This window comes from Saimiri boliviensis, chromosome 3 (assembly GCF_048565385.1).
Source record: "Saimiri boliviensis isolate mSaiBol1 chromosome 3, mSaiBol1.pri, whole genome shotgun sequence".
NCBI lineage: Eukaryota > Metazoa > Chordata > Mammalia > Primates > Cebidae > Saimiri > Saimiri boliviensis.
The window spans coordinates 159,385,739-159,403,629 of NC_133451.1; the positions used below are offsets into that span (position 1 = coordinate 159,385,739).

The window sequence follows — 17,891 nt, forward strand, 5'->3', positions numbered from 1 at the left end:
TTCAGTTTTGTCTTTTAATTCAGTATTTCCTTGTTCTTGCTATCTTGCTTGAAATATTTCTTAGATGCTTAGAAGAATCTCTTAATCTCATTATTTGCTTACATCTCTCTCTCTTTTTTTTAACATAAAACTGCCTCTCATCCTTTTAGACCAGGCGTCCCCAAACTTTTTACACAGGGGGCCAGTTCACTGTCCCTCAGACTGTTGGACGGCCGCCACATACTGTGCTCCTCTCACCGACCACCAATGAAAGAGGTGCCCCTTCCTGAAGTGTGGCGGAGGGCCAGATAAATGGCCTCAGGGGGCTGCATGCGGCGCAGGCCGTAGTTTGGGGACGCCTGTTTTAGACCTTCCTTCTTATCTCATTCTATCTGCATTTCCCATTACTTGCAGAATGGATTATCATTTTGGGTCTCAGGGCTGCTTAAACTAGGATGTGTAGTAGGCTTATGGAGAACCAGAATAATAGCACAAAATTGTTTAGGGTACAATTTGAGTTTTAGTCAGCTACATGTTTAGAGTGTACCTAATATTTATAGTGTGTTTCTTTGATCTGAAAATGTATTTAACATTTTTCCCTAAAATTTTGACCTTTCTGATACTGGGATAAAAATATAATAGAAGTATTTCTTAAATAGAATTTATATGTCTCAAGCTAAGCCTATCAGGAGGCAGTGACCTCTCTTCATTAGAGCCTGAATATACTCATGATTATATTTGATTTAGATTCCAATTCCTGGATGAATGTGGTTGTGGCAAGGTAGCAGGGTTGGCTTTCATTAATGCAAATGAAAGAGAGTATAATGACTTTATATTAAAGCAACCCAGCCAGGTGTGGTGGCTCATGTCTGTAATCCCAGCACTTTGAGGGACCGAGGCACACAGAATGCTTGAGATCAAGAGTTCAAGACAAGCCTGGTCAACATAGGGAAACCCTGTCTCTACTAAAAATACAAAATTAGCCAGGTATGGTGACACACGACGGTAATCCCAGCTACTTGGGAGGCTGAGGCAGGAGAATCACTTGAACCCAGGAGGTGGAGGCTGCATTAAGCCAAGATCATGCCATTGCACTACATCTGGGCAACAGACTCTGTCTCAATCAATCAATCGATCAATCAATAAAATATATTAAAGTGACCCCGGAGACTGATTTTCTCGGAATGGCGCTGTGTGTGTGGCAGACAGTAAGGGCTTTCTCCCTTACTTCCTTTTCTTTTTATGCATGGACATGAAGGGATCGTACTGTGTACTTTTAAGTGTAGCACATAGTAGGCCCTTAAATATTTAATGAATGACTAAATGCCAGGGTATGGGAATAAGATGATTTGAGCTAGCTTAACAATCCCTTATTTATCAATTAATGCATTGATATGTAATTTTACTAAAAGAACACATAATACGTAATACTTCCAATTGATAAAAATAAAGTTAGGTTCTTTTACTGCATTTGGAATTACATAGGTTTCATTTCCAAGGTTATTTTTCAAATACATAAATGTACAAAGTTGTCTTAATAGACTTAAATTTCAAATAAAAGCATTCCATTAAACTTGAAAAGTGTCTGTTTTATCATGAAGTCTTTTCCTGGTCTTTACTGTGTATTTTTCAGCCTGTAGTCAGTTAAATTTATGAGAAGCACAGTAATGTCTTTAAATCTTTCTAGTTGACAATTAAAGAGCAACAGAAAGCTCTCTTTTGCACAAATGATATTTTGCTTTTATTTTTAGGACTAGTGAATCTAAAGTTTCTGCTGAATTTACTCTCTCTAAATTCCTATATTATATACTTTGGTTGTTATAACAGAATAGCTAATTATCTTGAAATTAAATTCTTTTAAATTTTTATAATGTGATTCATGTATTTCTTTAATCGGGCATTTTACTAAGATGTTTAACTTTGTGTTTCCATTTGGCATTCTTTACCACCGAAGGGTGATCACTGAATTAACTATGAGAAAAATAAACTATACTAGAAAGCCAAAGAGTCTATGATGATAAAAATAATTGCTCCTTTTTTTAAAGAAAAAAAATGTTGACAGCTAAGAATCGTTGCTTAGAGAGATGTGATTGATTAAAAGGACTAGTTCTTATGACTTTCTGACCTAGTCAAAAAATAGTATATCTCCAAAGCAGGAAAAGTAGCAGTCTAATTCTCTATATGGAAGATTTTCTGCCAGAAAATGTAAATAGCAGGGAAGAATTTGATGAGGTGAGAAATACTATATGGATTTCACTTCCTTCCAAATAAAAATATTTTGAAATATTTTAAATAAGAAATTTCTAGTGTGAATATTATGATCCATCTTTAGTCTTAGCTAGTGAATATATATCTTACATAATTATTTAGGAGTCATAAATACTCTAAGGTTTTGCAACTTTTAAAGATCAATTTATTGACTGCAGTGAGCTGCGATCATGCTCTCACCTTCTAGCTTAAGAAACAGTGAGACCCCATCTCGGGGAAAAAAAAAAAGATCAATTCCTTTAAAAATTATAAAATTAATATAATTGCTACAATAAATCCAAACCTCTTGCCATGGCATTTTCAAAACCCTGTACCTCTCTTTCCAATTTTATCTCTCACTATATCACTCCATATATGGTCAGCGCTTAATTATGTGATAGTGAAGTAATTCATGTTGGGTTAATTGTGTGTGTTTCAGGCATAATGGAGACCTTGGAAAATTCACCTTTTAAACCAAATTTATAGTTAAAATTTGCTATTGCTGATCTCCTAGACCAAGCTGCCTTGATCTTCTCTGGTTGAAAGGGAGAGAAAAAGGCTTGGAGAACTGCCTGTTCCACCCATCCCTTGCAAAGGTGTACTCTAGGATTAGCTTATCTCCATTAGCCTAGGAAGCACAATCAAGACTATTACACAGTCATAAATTGAATACAGTTTCAAGTGAGATTTTTGCATCCTTTTACATGTAAATTCAGGGTTTGGTTTTTTTTTTCCTGCTCTCCACTTGCTCATTCAGACTTACTAAAAGTTGACTACTTATTTTCTGCTGTTTTGTTTTTACTCATATTTTCACCTACTTTAAATGCTCATCCTTTTCTTTTCAAATCCTGACATCTTTTACTCCTTCAGAGAGCATTAATCAGACCTTCATTTAATTCCCTTTCTAGTGTACATTTTATTCTTCCTTGTATTTTAGTTAGGGTTTGTTTTGTTTTGTTTTCCATCTTTCCTACTATTTTTCAGTGAGCCTGTCTGTTTACCTTAGCAGCTTTGTATGGTACAGAGAGTTTAGATAGTTAATGAAGGTGGTGAATCAGAGACTGAATGAATGACTTCTAAAAAAGACCTCCATTTTCTTCTTTATTGTTCGCATTTTACCTTTCGAAATACTAGAAAAATATGTATGCTTATATGGACTTCACCTAAACTGAGGTGAGGTAACTAAGATACACATTCAAGATAAAGGAACCATCTGGTATTTGTTATAGTGACATACTGAGGAATAGCTTTCATTTGTTTTTCACAGCTACAGATCATAGGAATTACATTTATAAATATTTCTCACTGTGTTACATAAAATATTTCTATTTTATTTATATTCTATTTAAAATGAATGTTTTATTGTGTTCTGTGTATTAACTATCCATGTTAATAATCCCTTGTTAGAAATAAAGAATAAGCCTTTCTTATCTGTAGACTAGTGTCAGAATCTGATTGCTTACATGAGTGGTCTACTTAATGGGGATCTAATTGTCTGGAAAACGTATTGCCACACCATATTTTATTCTTTCAGAAACAGGTGGGTGAGATGAAACTACAACTTGAAAATGTCATCAAGGAAAATGAAAGGTAAGTCAATTAACAATTGGTTCTATCTTTTATCATTGTCTTAGGTAATTTTTATTTTTGTTATTTGATATTTAATAGCTATAGTATTAATGCTTAAGAATGTGGACTCTGTGGGGGGTGGGAAAAAAATTAAAAAATAATAAAGAATGTGGGGCCTGATTTCCATTTGACTCCAGGCTCGATTACTTGTTAGTTGTGTGACCCTGGACAAGTTACTTCTCTTTCTGCGTTAGTTTCCTCTTCTATAAATCAGAGGTAGTAATAGAACCTGTTTCATGGGGCTGACTGTAAGGGATAAAGTAAGTGCTTGGAGTAGGGTACGAAATAAGCACCTTACAAATATTAGCAATCAATAGTGTAGTGTATAATATCTATGTATATTAGAAAAGCATATTGATAAAATGAAAATTTGTTAAATTATTACCAATACTGGTGCATTTATCCATGTTTTTCTTCTATTTCCCATCCTTCTCTATCTCTCTGCCAGAGATAAGCACTATCTTGAATTTCATGTTTATCATTCCCTTGCTTTTACAGTTTTTTATAGGTGTCTGTATTTGCAAACAATATACTGTTTGGTTTTACATTTTTAAAGACTATAGAAAAATGGTATAGTGTAGTGTTTTGAGACTTAATTTTTTTATCAATAACATACACAAATGCAAGAGTTTCAAGGAAGGAAGTTGCTGGATTATAGGCTGTATGAATTTCAATTTTGCAATATAACATCAACCTAATTTTCAAAGTAGTTATACCAATTTATATTCTTACCAGTGATATTTATGAGTTTATATTAATCCATATCTTTTAATATCTGTACTCTTGTCAAGCTTCTTAATTTTTATCATTTTGACTTAAATATTTTTTGTGGTTTTAATTTGCATTTTCCTGAATACCAATATTGTTGACCATTTTTTATGTTTATTTACCCATGTGGTTTTCTTTTCTCGTAAAATGCTTGTTCATATATTTTCTCCGTTTCTACTTAGCTTTTCTTTATTAAATTGTCAAAGTACATTATGTGATCTGTATTCTGAGAGTCTGTTGATGTGCCAGTCAGTCTCAATGCAGTCAACAATAACCATTCTAGAAATTTCAAATAAGAAAGGACTTAATTCACTTACATTTAAGTGCTACTAAATCATTGGTTTTACAGTTACACCTCAGAGACTATAATCTTGAGGTCAGGAATTTATGGTGCTACCACCATCTCTATTGCTACCATGGCAGCATCATTTCCGTAAAGCCAGTGACTTGATACTGGAAAAAGGGCCATAGGATATTGACTACAAGAGATATTTGTGTCTACCCAGTTTTGCTTACCAGCCACCATAGCAACAGAAAAATGGTCTCAGCTCACTTCTGCCTTCTGTATCTTCCTTAAATGCTTGTCACTGGTAAAATTTTAATCTTATCCACAGCTTCAGCTGGAAGACATCTGGGAAATGTAGTTTTAGACTTTCTGCCCCTGTGACAGAGGCCAGAATATGGAAGGGGATGGAAATAAATAATGAGTACCAGTGGTTCATACAACACACTCCATAATAGATGTTTCAAATGTATATTCCCTGATTGCGGTGTGTTTGGTGAACTGAATTTTTTTCTTGTTTTTTTTTTAAAAATTTAAAATATATGAATCTCTCACTTTCTCCTGTGGTTATTGTTCTTTGTATCTCCTTTATGAATTCCTTTCTCAGTCTAACGTAATAGAGATCTTCTCTTATATTTGCTACTAAAAAATGTTTAAAGCTTTTCCATACCAAGTTTCTTAACTTTAACCCATAATATTCACATAATTGGACTGAACTCTGAAACATCTTTTTTTGTTGACTTTTAACTAGACTAAACATCCAAAATTTTTTGAGTTCTAAATTTATTTAAAACATGGGCTCTTTTAAAGTTTGACATTCTTTTCTTTGCATTCTTCTATATTATATAGTAATTTTATTTTTATTTTATTGTAGCTATATTTAAATTAATACATGCTGTTTCTTAAAATTACATAGCACACCCATGGAATTGTCTTGCCTTTGACTATTTCATTATTTTCTCTCTTCCTTGTATTTTCTATTAGTTCTCTTTCCTTCTAATTTCCAAAAATGTCGTATATTTAAGCTGTCAGTGTTTACTGAAGTGTAAAATAAACTAAATCTTTTAATTGGGCTTTTAGTTTTTCTCATTTATTTTTTTCCCATGGGAATTTTTTTTAATCTAAACTTTTTATGATTTACTATTCTTTTCCAAAATACTTATTAAGCAGGAATATGCTCTTTCAAGTAAAGAATATTATAAATATTTCTGAATCACCAATATACTTAGATAAAGCTTGTATTTTAATGTGCTGAGAATAGACAAGGTATTTTATGGTTGAGATAATCGTTTAATTGTTTCCTATATTGGACTTTATATTATTCTTTTCACATCCAGATCTTTTGAAACCAGTCTTTAAAATCTACCGTCACCTATTTAATAGTAATATTGTCATGTCTCATGAATATGTTTATTCCTAGTACAGTAGGAAAGTGTGAAAAAATATATTCTAAGCTTATTAAAGACACTTTCGGTAACTTGAAAGTGTTATCAGGTTTTAAAGTCAACTCTACTAATTATGTCATTAGGAAACATCCTACTTTTAATTATATATTGCAGCTAAGGACTACAAAATCAAAAGAATTTATTATTTTTAAGGAAAATACCTTAAAATATATATACATGGACAGGTCTAAATAATGGAAGCTAGCAATGACATGGATTATGTAATAGTGTACAATTTCATATTACTGAGTTTTGGAAAAAATTTTAATACTTACATTTGTATACCAGAGTATGTTATCTGAGAATTTACTAAAATAGGAAATAATGACGTCATTTTATAAAAGTCAGACTGAGGAAAAGGTAAAAAAAAAATATGTATTTTATTATTAGTATCTCATTCTCTCTCCCATTTTTATTTAATTTAATTAATTTATTTATTTATTTATTTATTTTGAGACGGAGTTTCGCGCTTGTTACCCAGGCTGGAGTGCAATGGCGCGATCTCAGCTCACTGCAACCTCGGCCTCCTGGGTTCAAGCAATTCTCCTGCCTCAGCCTCCTGAGTAGCTGGGATTACAGGCACACACCACCATGCCCAGCTAATTTTTTGTATTTTTAGTAGAGACGGGGTTTCACCGTGTTGACCAGGGTGGTCTCGATCTCTGGACCTCGTGATCCACTCGCCTCAGCCTCCCAAAGTGCTGGAATTACAGGCGTGAGCCACCGCACCTGGCCTCCCATTTTTAAATCCTCTAAACGTGTTTCATGTTGAGAATATAGAGGGTTTTGTTTTGTTTTGCTTTCTCTTGTTTCTTTTTCAATACTGTTTTTTTCTTCTCTATAGCTTTCCAGAGGAAGGAAATTGAGTAAGATAATTGAATGAATACATATACAGCATTTTCTGATACTAAGTAAATACAAAGTAAATTTTATTGTTGTCATTTTCTATTTTTATATTGAGGGTATGGAAGACATCATCTGTTACCAGTACAAGAGCTGTTTTTTTCCTTCATACATAGTCACATAACCCTGATTTTGTTCCAGTAGCAATGTGCTCAGGGAGGTTGAGCTTCTTCCACAATCTTGAGATAATAAATCATTGACCTAAACCAGGTTTTATGTCTTTTTGCCAGGAATTGGCTTGGAAGTGGACATGTGACCTAGTTTTAGCCAGTGAGATATGAAGGAAAAGTCTGTTGTGGAGCTTCTGAAAAAGCTTTTTCTCTTTGATAAGAGGAGAGAGGGGAAAAAGAAAGCTTTCCCTTTTTCCTGCTCCTTGTCATTTTGAAAAGTGATGTGAGAAGCTGTTATAGCCATTTGTTTAACTATGTGCGTAGATATCAGCAACACAAGAAGATTCAAAGAATAGAAACATGAGGAAACATTTGCAAAGTCCTTAAATGACATTATTGAGCTGGCGAAGCAAGTCTGGAACTATATGCTTTCCAACTTCATATTAGGTGAAGTAGGAAAATAGTTATTCACAGCTGTCGAGTAATTACTAAATGCCAGGTACCATTTAAGGCTTTGAGATACACTAGTGAATAAAATAGAAATGACTATTCTCATTTATTTTTGGATGTTTTATTACATGTAGCCGAAGCATACTGATAAAGAGGTTTAATTCCATCTGTCAGGGGTTCACAAACTACAGCTTGTGGGCCAATTCTGGACTGCCACATCTTTTTGTAAATAAAATTTATTGGATCACAGCCATGCTTATTTATTAAATATCATCTATGGCTGCTTTGCTTTATGTGATTATGAAGTTGAATAGTTGTGACAGAGGTTGAATGGCTCACAAAACCTAAAATATTTATTTACTCTCTGGCCCGTTACAGAAAACGTTTACTAATCCTTGAAACATGCAATGTTCTTTCACAGCAGAATCTCTTAAACTAGTCTTTAACAGTCACTAAAAGGATTTTTTGAAATTTAAAACTATCTAAAGATATTTATTTAGGCATATATATGTATATGTATATAGATATAGCTTTAGAACACAAAAACATAAAACCTCAACAAGATTGTAAAGTTAGTATTTAGTACCTAAAGTACTTAATATATGAAGATAGTATGTAGTGATATTTGGCATATTGTTATTTTTTTATTTTCTGATAGCCCGATATTTATTTTTTTAAGATTACAACTAAATACGATGTAGATTTAAATGGCATTATAAAATGGAATTATTTTTAAGCACTTATTTTTTATTGATGGTGCTCTCATAATTTGACTAATGATAATCAATAGTATGATATTAAATTTGATTTTACTTTTCCTAATTATGCCATTCATGTGTGCTGACAATATCCTAGGAATACAATAGAGTAAATGTTTATTACATATTTGAAATTTGGGAAGGAGTTCATGTATGTATTTATAAAAACAATAATAAAGCCAATATTTTTCACTGCTGGCCCAAAAAATGTTATTCTCCTCCCTTCAAATTGATTTGTTTAGATAATTTCAGAAGATGTAATATGAATGTTTTATCTATTCTTGAGTAAAAAAAGAGAAAAGAAATCTCAGATTACATGGTCAACGCCACTGTTCTGGTGCTACTCGAAGTCATTATATTGTGAAGAAGACCATTCCCCAAAGCCCACCAGAATCCTATCTGCCTAAGCTTTAACTATGAGGTTTTAAATATGTATTTTTAATAGTATCCTGAAAATCTAGAACTAAACTGGTTTTTCTGTATGTCTCTGTTTATAATTGAGTTTGTGTTTTTGTATTTATATATGTATAGACCATTCATCAAACTTCCTTTTGTTGCTATTCTTTAGTCACTCTGAGCTTACATTTGCGTCTTTAAACATGATAAACTGGTTTCAACCTGAGGACCTTTTACATGTTTCCTCTGCCTTGAATGCATTTCTCCAGAGCTGCCCAGGACTGGACTTTTCTCTTCATCCAGTCTCTTATCAGGAAGGCATTCGTCACCACATTATCAAGCCCTGCTCTTCCCAATCCCTTCCTTCTTTCATTTTTCTGTTATCCAATTTTATTTTATTCAGAGTACTTTATACTACTTGAATTCTTTTTTTTTTTTTTCTAATTTTACTTTAAGTTCTAGGATACATGTGCAGAATGTGCTGGTTTGTTACATAAGTATACATGTGCCATGGTGGTTTACCACGTCTGTCAACTCATCATCTAAGTTTTAAGCCTTGCATGCATTAGATATTTGCCCTAATGTTTTCTCTCCCTTAATCCCCACCCCCCACTGTAGGCCTTGGCATGTGATGTTCCCCTTCCTGTGTCCACGTGTTCTCATTATTCAACTCCCACTTGTGAGTGAGAACATGAGGTGTTTGGTTTTCTGTTCCTGTGTTTGAGGATGGTGGCTTCCAGCTTCATCCATATCCCCGCAAAGGATTTGAATTCATTATTTTCTATGGCTGCATAGTATTCTGTGGTATATATGTGACATATTTTCTTAATCCAGTCTATCATTGATGGGCAGTTGGGTTGGCTCCAAGTCTCTGTATTGTGAACAGTGCTGCAGTAAACATACATGTGCATGTGTTTTTATAGTAGAATGGTTTATAATCTTTTGGATGTATACACAGTAATGAGATTGCTGGGTCAAATGGAATTTCTGTTTTAGATCCTTGAGGAGTCACCCCACTGGCTTCCACAATGGTTGTGGAAGACAACCATACACTCCCACCAGCAATGTAAAAGTGTTCGTTTCTCCACATCCTGTCCAGCACCTGTTTCCTGACTTTTTAATGATTGCCATTATAACTGATATTGTGATTTTGATTTGCATTTCTCTAATGACCAGTGATTATGAGCTTTTTTTCATGTTTGTTGGCCACATAAATGTCTTCTTTTGAGAAGTGTCTGTTTATATCCTTTACGCACTTTTTGATGAGGTGGTTTGGTTTTTTTCTTGTAAATTTGTTTAAGTTCCTTGCAGAATCAATATTAAAACCTTTGTCAGATGGGTAGCTTGCACAAATTTTCTACCATTTCGTAGGTTTCCTGTTCACTCTGATGATAGTTTATTTTACTGTGCAGAAGTTCTTTAGTTTGATTAGATCCCATTTGTCAATTTTGGCTTTTGTTGCCATTGCTTTTGGTGTTTTAGTCATAAAATCTTTGCCCATGCCTGTGTCCTGAATGGTATTGCCTAGGTTTTCTTCTAGGGTTTTTATGGTTTGGGGTTTTACATTTAAGTCTTTAATCCATCTTGAGTTAATTTTTATAGAAGGTGTAAGGAAGGGGTTCTGTTTCTGTTTTCTGCACATGGCTAGCCAGTTTGCCCAACACCATTTATTAAACAGGGAATCCTTTCCCCATTGCTTGTTTTTGTCAGGTTTTTCAAAGATCAGATGATTGTAAATTTGTGGTGTTATTTCTGAGGTCGCTGTTGTGTTCCCTTGATCTATATATCTGTTTTGGTACCAGTCCTGTGCTGTTTTGGTTATTGTAGTCTTGCAGTATAGTTTGAAGTCAGGTAACGTGATGCCTCCATCTTTTTCTTTTTGCTTAAGATTGTCACCAGCTTTGTTCTTTTTGCTTACAATTGTCTTGGCTATATGGGCTCTTTTTTGGTTCTGTATGAAATTTATAGTGGTTGTTTTCTAATTCTGTGAAGAAGCTCAACAGTAGCTTGATGGGAATAGCATTGAATCTACAAATTACTTTGGGCATTATGGCCATTTTCACAATATTGATTGTCCTATCCATGACCATGGAGTGTTTTTCCATTTGTTTGTGTCCTTTCTTATTTCCTTGAGCAGTGGTTTGTAGTTCTCCTCGAAGAGGTCCTTACATCCCTTGTAAGTTGTATTCCTAGGTATTTTATTCTTTTTGTAGCAATTGTGAATGGGAGTTCACTCATGTTTTAGCTCTCTGCTTTTCTGTTGTTGGTGTATAGGAATCCTTTGATTTCACACATTGATTTTGTATCCTGACACTTTGTTGAAGTTGCTTATCAGCTTAAGGAGATTTGTGGCTTAGACAATGGGGTTTTCTAAATATGCAATCATGTCATCTACAAACAGAGACAGTTTGACTTTCTCTCTTCCTATTTGAATACTCTTTCTTTCTTTCTCTTGCCTGATTGCCCTGGGCAGAACTTCCAATATTATGTTGAATAGAAGTGGTGAGGAAGGGCATCCTTGTCTTGTGCCAGTTCCAGCTTTTGCTCATTCAATATGATATTGGCTATGGGGTTGCCATAAATAGATCTTATTATTCGGAGAAATGCTCCATCACTACCTAGTTTACCGAGAGTTTTTAGCATGAGGGGATGTTGAATTTTATCAAAGATCTTTTCTGCGTCTCTTGAGATAAATATGTGGTTTTGTCATTGGTTCTGTTTATGTGTTGAATTACATTTATTGATTTGTGTATGTTGAACCAGTCTTGTATCCTAGGGATGAAGCTGACTTTATTGTGGTTGATAAAATTTTTGATGTGCTGCTAGATTTGGTTTTGCCAGTATTTTACTGAGGATTTTTGCATCAGTGTTAATCAGGGATATTGGCCTGAAAGTTTCTTTTTTTTGTTGCATCTCCACCAGGTTTGGGTATCAGGATAATGCCAGCCTCATAAAATGAGTTAGCGAGTAGTACCTCTTTTTCTATTGTTTGGAATAGTTTCGGAAGAGAATGGTACTAGCTCCTCTTTGTACCTCTGGTAGAATTTGGCTGTGACTCTGTCTGGTCCTGAGCTTTTTTGGTTAGTAGCCTATTAATTACTACCTCAGTTTTAGAACTTGTTGTTGGTCTATTCAGGGCTTCAACTTCTTCCTGGTTTCATCTCAGGCAGGTGTCCAGGAATTTATCAACTTCGAGATTTTCTAGTTTATTTGCATAGAGATGTTTATAGTATTCTCTGATGGTAGTTTGTATTTCTGTGGGATATCAGTGGTGACATCCCCATTATCATTTTTTTAATTGTGTCTGTTTTATTCTTCTCCCTTTTTTTCTTTATTAGTCTAGCTGGTGGTTCATCTGTTTTGTTAATCTTTTCACAAAACCAGCTCCTAGATTCATTCATTTTTTAAAGGGTTTTTCATTTCTCTATCTCCTTCAGTTCTGTTCTGCTCTTAGTTATTTTTGGTCTTCTGCTAACTTTTACATTTGTTTGCTTTTGCTTCTCTAGTTCTTTTAATTGTGGTGTTAAGGTGTTGATTTTAGATCTTTCTCACTTTCTGATGTGGGCATTTAGTGCTATAAATTTCCCTCTTAACACTGCTTTAACTGTGCCTAGAGATTATGGTACATTATCTCTTAGTTCTCCTTGGTTTCAGAGAACTTCTTGATTTCTGCCTTAATTTCATTATTTACCCAGGAGTCATTCAGGAGAAAGTTGTTTAGTTTTTATGTGGTTGTGTGGTTTTGAGTGAGCTTGTTAATCCCAAGTTCTAATTTGATTGTACTGTGGTCTGAGAGACTGTTACAATTTCCATTATTTTGCATTTGCTGAGGAGTGTTTTACTTTTAGTTATGTGGACTATTTTAGAATACGTGATATGTGGTGCTGAAAAGAATGTATGTTCTGTTGATTTGAGGTATAGAGTTCTGTCGATGTCTATTAGATCCTCTTAGTCCAGGTTTTGAATATCCTTGCTAATTTTCTGTCTCACCGATTTGTCTAATATTGAATATTCGGGTGTTAAAGTCTCCCACTACTATTGTGTGGAGTCAATCTCTTTGTAGGTCTGTAAGAACGTGTTTTACGAATCTGGTTGCTCCTGTATTTGGTGTATGTATATTTAGGATAGTGGAGCTCTTCTTGTTGTGTTGATCCCTTTACCACTATATGATGCCCTTCTTTGCCTTTTTTGATCTTTGTTGTTTTAAAGTCTGTTTTATCAGAGACTAGAATTGCAACTCCTGCTTTTTTTTCACTTTCCATTTGCTTCATAAATAGTTCTCCATTCCTTTATTTTGAGTCTACGTGTGTCTTTGCACGTGAGATTGGTATCCTGAATACAGCACACCGATGGGTCTTGACCCTTTATCCAATTTGCCAGTCTTTGTCTTTTAACTGGGGCATTTAGCCCATTGACATTTAAGGTTAATATTGTTATGAGTGAATTTGATCCTGTCATCATGATGCTAGCTGGTTATTTTGCACATTAGTTGATGCAGTTTCTTCATAGTTTTGCTGGTCTTTATATTTTGGTGTGCTTTTGCAGTGGCTGGTACCACTTGTTCCTTTCCATATTTAGTGCTTCCTTCAGTAGCCCTTTTAAGGCAGGTCTGGTGGCAACGAAATCTCTCAGCATTTGCTTGTCTGTAAAGAAATTTATTACTCCTTCATTTATGAAGCTTAGTTTGGCTGTGTATGAAATTCTGGGTTGAAAAATTCTTTTAAGAATTTTGAATATTGGCCCCTACTCGGTCTGGCTTATAGGGTTTCTGTGAAGAGATCCACTGTCAGTCTGATGGGCTTCCCTTTGTAGGTAACCTGAGCTTTCTCTCTGGCTGTCCTTAACATTTTTTCCTTCGTTTCAATCTTGGAAAATCTGATAATTATGTGACTTGGGGTTGCTCTTCTCAAGGAGTATGTTAGTGGTGTTCTCTGTATTTCCTGAATGTGAATGTTGGCCTGCCTTGCTATTTGGGGGAACTTCTGAATAATAATATCTTAAAGTGTATCTTCCAACTTGGTTCCATTCTCCCCATCACTTTCAGGTACACAAATCAATCATAGGTTTGTTATTTTCACATAGTCCCATATTTCTTAGAGGCTTTGTTTGTTCCTTTTCATTCTTTTTTCTCTAATCTTGTCTTCACATTTTATTTAAGTAAGCTGATCTTCAGTCTCTGATATCCTTTATTTTGCTCTATCAGTTCAGCTATTGATACTTCTGTGTGCTTCACGAAGTTCTCATGCTGTGGTTTTCAGCTCCATCAGGTCATTTATGTTTCTCTTTAAACTGGGTATTCTAGTTAGTAGTTTCTGTAACTTTTTATCAAGGTTCTTAGCCTCCTTGCATTGGGTTAGAACATACTCCTGTAGCACAGATGGGTTGTTATTACCCACCTTCTGAAGCCTGCTTCTGTCAATTCTGTAACCTCATTCTTTGTTCAGTTTTGTGCTCTTGTTGTTGAGGAGCTATGATCGTTTTGGGGGAGAAGAGGCATTCTGGTTTTTGGAATTTTCAGTGTTTTTGCACTGATTTTTCCTCATCTTCATGGATTGATCTACCTTTGATCTTTGAGGCTGATGAGCTTTGGATGGGGTTTTTGTGTGGCAATCTTTTATGTTGATGTTGTTGCTTTCAGTTTGTTAGTTTTTCTTCTAACAGGCAGGCCCCTCTTCTGCAAGTCTGCTGCAGTTTGCTGGAGGTCCACTCCAGATCCTGTTCACCTGGGTATCACTAGTGGAGGCTGCAGAACAGCAAAGATTGCTGCCTGCTTTTTCCTCTGGAAGCTTCATCCCAGAAGGGCACAAGGCTGATGCCAGCTGGAGCTCTTTTGTTTGAGGTGTCTGTCCACCTCTGTTAGGAGGTTTCTCCTAGTCAGGAGGCATGGAGGTCAGGGACCCACTTGAGGAGACAGTTTGTCCCTTAGCAGAGCTGGTGCACTGTGCTGGGTGAATCCCTCTTGTCAGGATCAGCTGCTCTCTTCAGAACCAATAGGCAAAAACTATGAACTCTGCTGCAGCTGTGCCCACAGGTGCTCTCTCCTAGGGAGATGGGGTTTTTTTCTGTAAGCTCCTGACTGGATGTGTTACCTTTCCTTCAGAGATGTCCTGCCCAGTGAGGAGGAATCTAGAGAAGCAGTCTGGCCACAGCCACTTTGCCATGCCCAGCCGAGACCTCCCAGTCTCCTTAGCACTATCAGGGGAAAACTGCCTACTCAAGCCTCAGTAATGGTGGACATCTCTCCCTCCAACCAAATTCTATTGTCCCAGAATGACTTCAGACTGCTGTGCTTTCAGCAAAATTTCAAGCCACTGGTTGTTAGCTTGCTGGGCTCTGTGGAAGTGGGACCTGCTGAGCAAGACCACTTGGCTCCCTGGCTCCTGTGCACTTTTCAGGGGAACAAACAGTTCTGTCTCACTCTGGTTCCACAGGAAATAGCCACCCAGTTTGGGCTTGAAACTCAGGGCCCTGATGGTATAGGCACACAGGGAAATCTCCTGATCTGCAGATTGCAAAAACTATGAGAAAAGCATAGTAACTGGCTGGGTAGCACAGTCCCTCACGGCTTTCCTTGGCTGTGGGTGGGAGGCCCCCAGCTCCTCCTACTTCCTGGGTGAAGTGACACCCCACCTTGCTTCTGCTCACCCTTCATGGGTTGGACCCACTGCCTAACCAGTCCTAATGAGATGAACTGGGTACCTCAGTTGGAAATGCAGAAATCACCCTCCTTCTACATTGTTCTTGCTGGGAGCTGCAGACCAGAACTCTTCCTATTTGGCCATTTACTACCTGAAATTATTTATCTTCTTGCTTATTATTTGTCTTTTCCACTAGAATGTATGAAAGCAGGACCCTTGTTTCTTCTGTCTACCACTGTATACCTACCACCATTGAACAGTGCTTGGTACACATTAACTGCTCAATAAATATTAAAGGAATAATTTCACATATTAAAAATATAAACACATACATATATTCATACCTGGATCTTTTTGTTGTAAAAACAGAGGCTTGAGTCATTTTAAGTAATAAGGAATATATGATAAGGAGACACATGGAATTTTAACTAGAACTGGGATACAATTGGGAATACCTTTACGGGTATGTACCTCTTAACAGTTCATATGGCCGTTATAGTCTCTGCTATGGTGTTACCCCTCTGTGTAGCTGCTCCTTCTCCTTTTCAACCAAAAGGCTGATTCTCTCTCTTTTCTAGTCCAAATCCTGAAGACACTCCACCTTATTGGTTTAGTTAATTGCCATCACTTGTATTTGTCAAAGCTCTTCATACCAGTCAGCTTTTGATAGGGCTGCCCTCAGAAGATATGCAAAATTATAATCTTTGGCTTCTGTCTATGCACAGAATAATGCATGCTGTCCCCAGAGCCTTGGGCTCTGGCCAAAGGTTACTTAAGTCTGGGCATGGCAGATACCATGACTATAACATATGCAGTGTGTGTGTATATATATATGCAGGTTACTTAAGTCTGGGCATGGCAGATACCATGAATATAACATATGCAGTGTATATATATATATACACTAACCAGTCCTAATGAGATGAACTGTGTGTATATATATACACACACACACACACACACGATATATATAAATACATATATTTATATATGTTTATATATGTATATAAATATATGAAAGCATTTATGGAGGACTTCACTCTGGCTTTAGACATCAGAGAAAGGTAAAATTTGAGCTGAGTTGGAGCAGGATTTCATTTTCAATGATTTTCAGAATGAGTAGGATAAGTAGCAGATAACTAAAGAAAACATTATATGTCTAATAAACTACAGGCCATGTAATATGGCTGTGTCTCAACATATGTAAGAGAATTATGCATGATGAGACTCACATGGTGCATAGGGACCAGCTGATAAAAAATTTTATGTTCTTTACTTAAGGAATTGAGCTTTTCCTACGGATCACGTAGAGTTCTTCAAGGATTTTAAACAAAGGAAGGGGTGCAACTTGAGGATTATTTCTTGTTGCACTTTAGAACTGAAGAATACCAGATAGTTCTGGGAAAAAAGTATGTGATTCATCGGAGGAGCATAAGAAAGGAAAGAACATTTCTGGTTATTAGGATCTTCTCTATTAATCCCAAAAAGAAATGCTGCGCTGTGGCAATGGTGTGGATATTTTCACCAAGGAGCTTGGATGAGTAAAATCTGTCAGGTAATGTGAGGCATCCAGAAAGTCATACCAAGCAGTTGTCTAGAACGTTTTTTTAAAATTTATATTAAAAAATACACAAAAATATAGGGGCAGCTGTGGCAGAGTACTAATGACTGCTGGAGTGCCAGCCTCCCTATGGGAATTAACCATAGTGGCATATATGCCACTTATTTGTCTGACTCTCTATTCTGTCTTATTTGATTCTAAAATTCACTAACTATCCCTTTTTGCCACCTTTTAACATCTGCAAAAGTGAGATGTAGCCATAGTTAATGGCATGTCAAAGGTTAATAGGCAGCAATTTTTCCTAATAATGCTATGTAAAAGTATGGTACAACTTTTTAATTGGCGACAAATTCAGTTCAAAGAAATAGTGACATTGTGTTTATTTCATCTTTGTCACCTAAAAGATCAAAACTTTTAAAAAGATGATCTTTGCCACAATTTTATTGGCTGTTGGGATAATAGGTTATAATTTTATTACTACAGTCCCTGCTTGGGTAATTTTCTTGGCATTAGTACCTGAATTTATCTGGAACTCAGTTTCTTAATATGTAAAATTAAAGTTTTGGACTATATGATTTCAATTTTATAGTTTTATGTTCTTATAATAAGTGCTTTTTAAATACCTTTTGAAATTATACTGCAAGTGGTAAGCTAGAAAAATAATAACCATAAATAATAACTATAAAAGCATAGCTATTTATGTAAATTTAATGTAAAAGCACTA

The 17,891-nt window shown here is 35.6% G+C and overlaps 1 protein-coding gene across 5 annotated transcripts in view; it reads left to right on the plus strand.

Annotated features, from left to right (window-relative positions):
• Window positions 1-17,891, plus strand: part of SCLT1 (sodium channel and clathrin linker 1) — a 213,080-nt gene that overhangs the window by 46,947 nt on the left and 148,242 nt on the right. For all 5 annotated transcript variants that reach the window (XM_074396909.1, XM_074396912.1, XM_074396910.1 and 2 more), the window contains exon 5: window positions 3,761-3,816. In XM_074396909.1, the coding sequence (XP_074253010.1) occupies window positions 3,761-3,816 (56 nt within the window). The remainder of the gene's footprint in view (window positions 1-3,760; window positions 3,817-17,891) is intronic.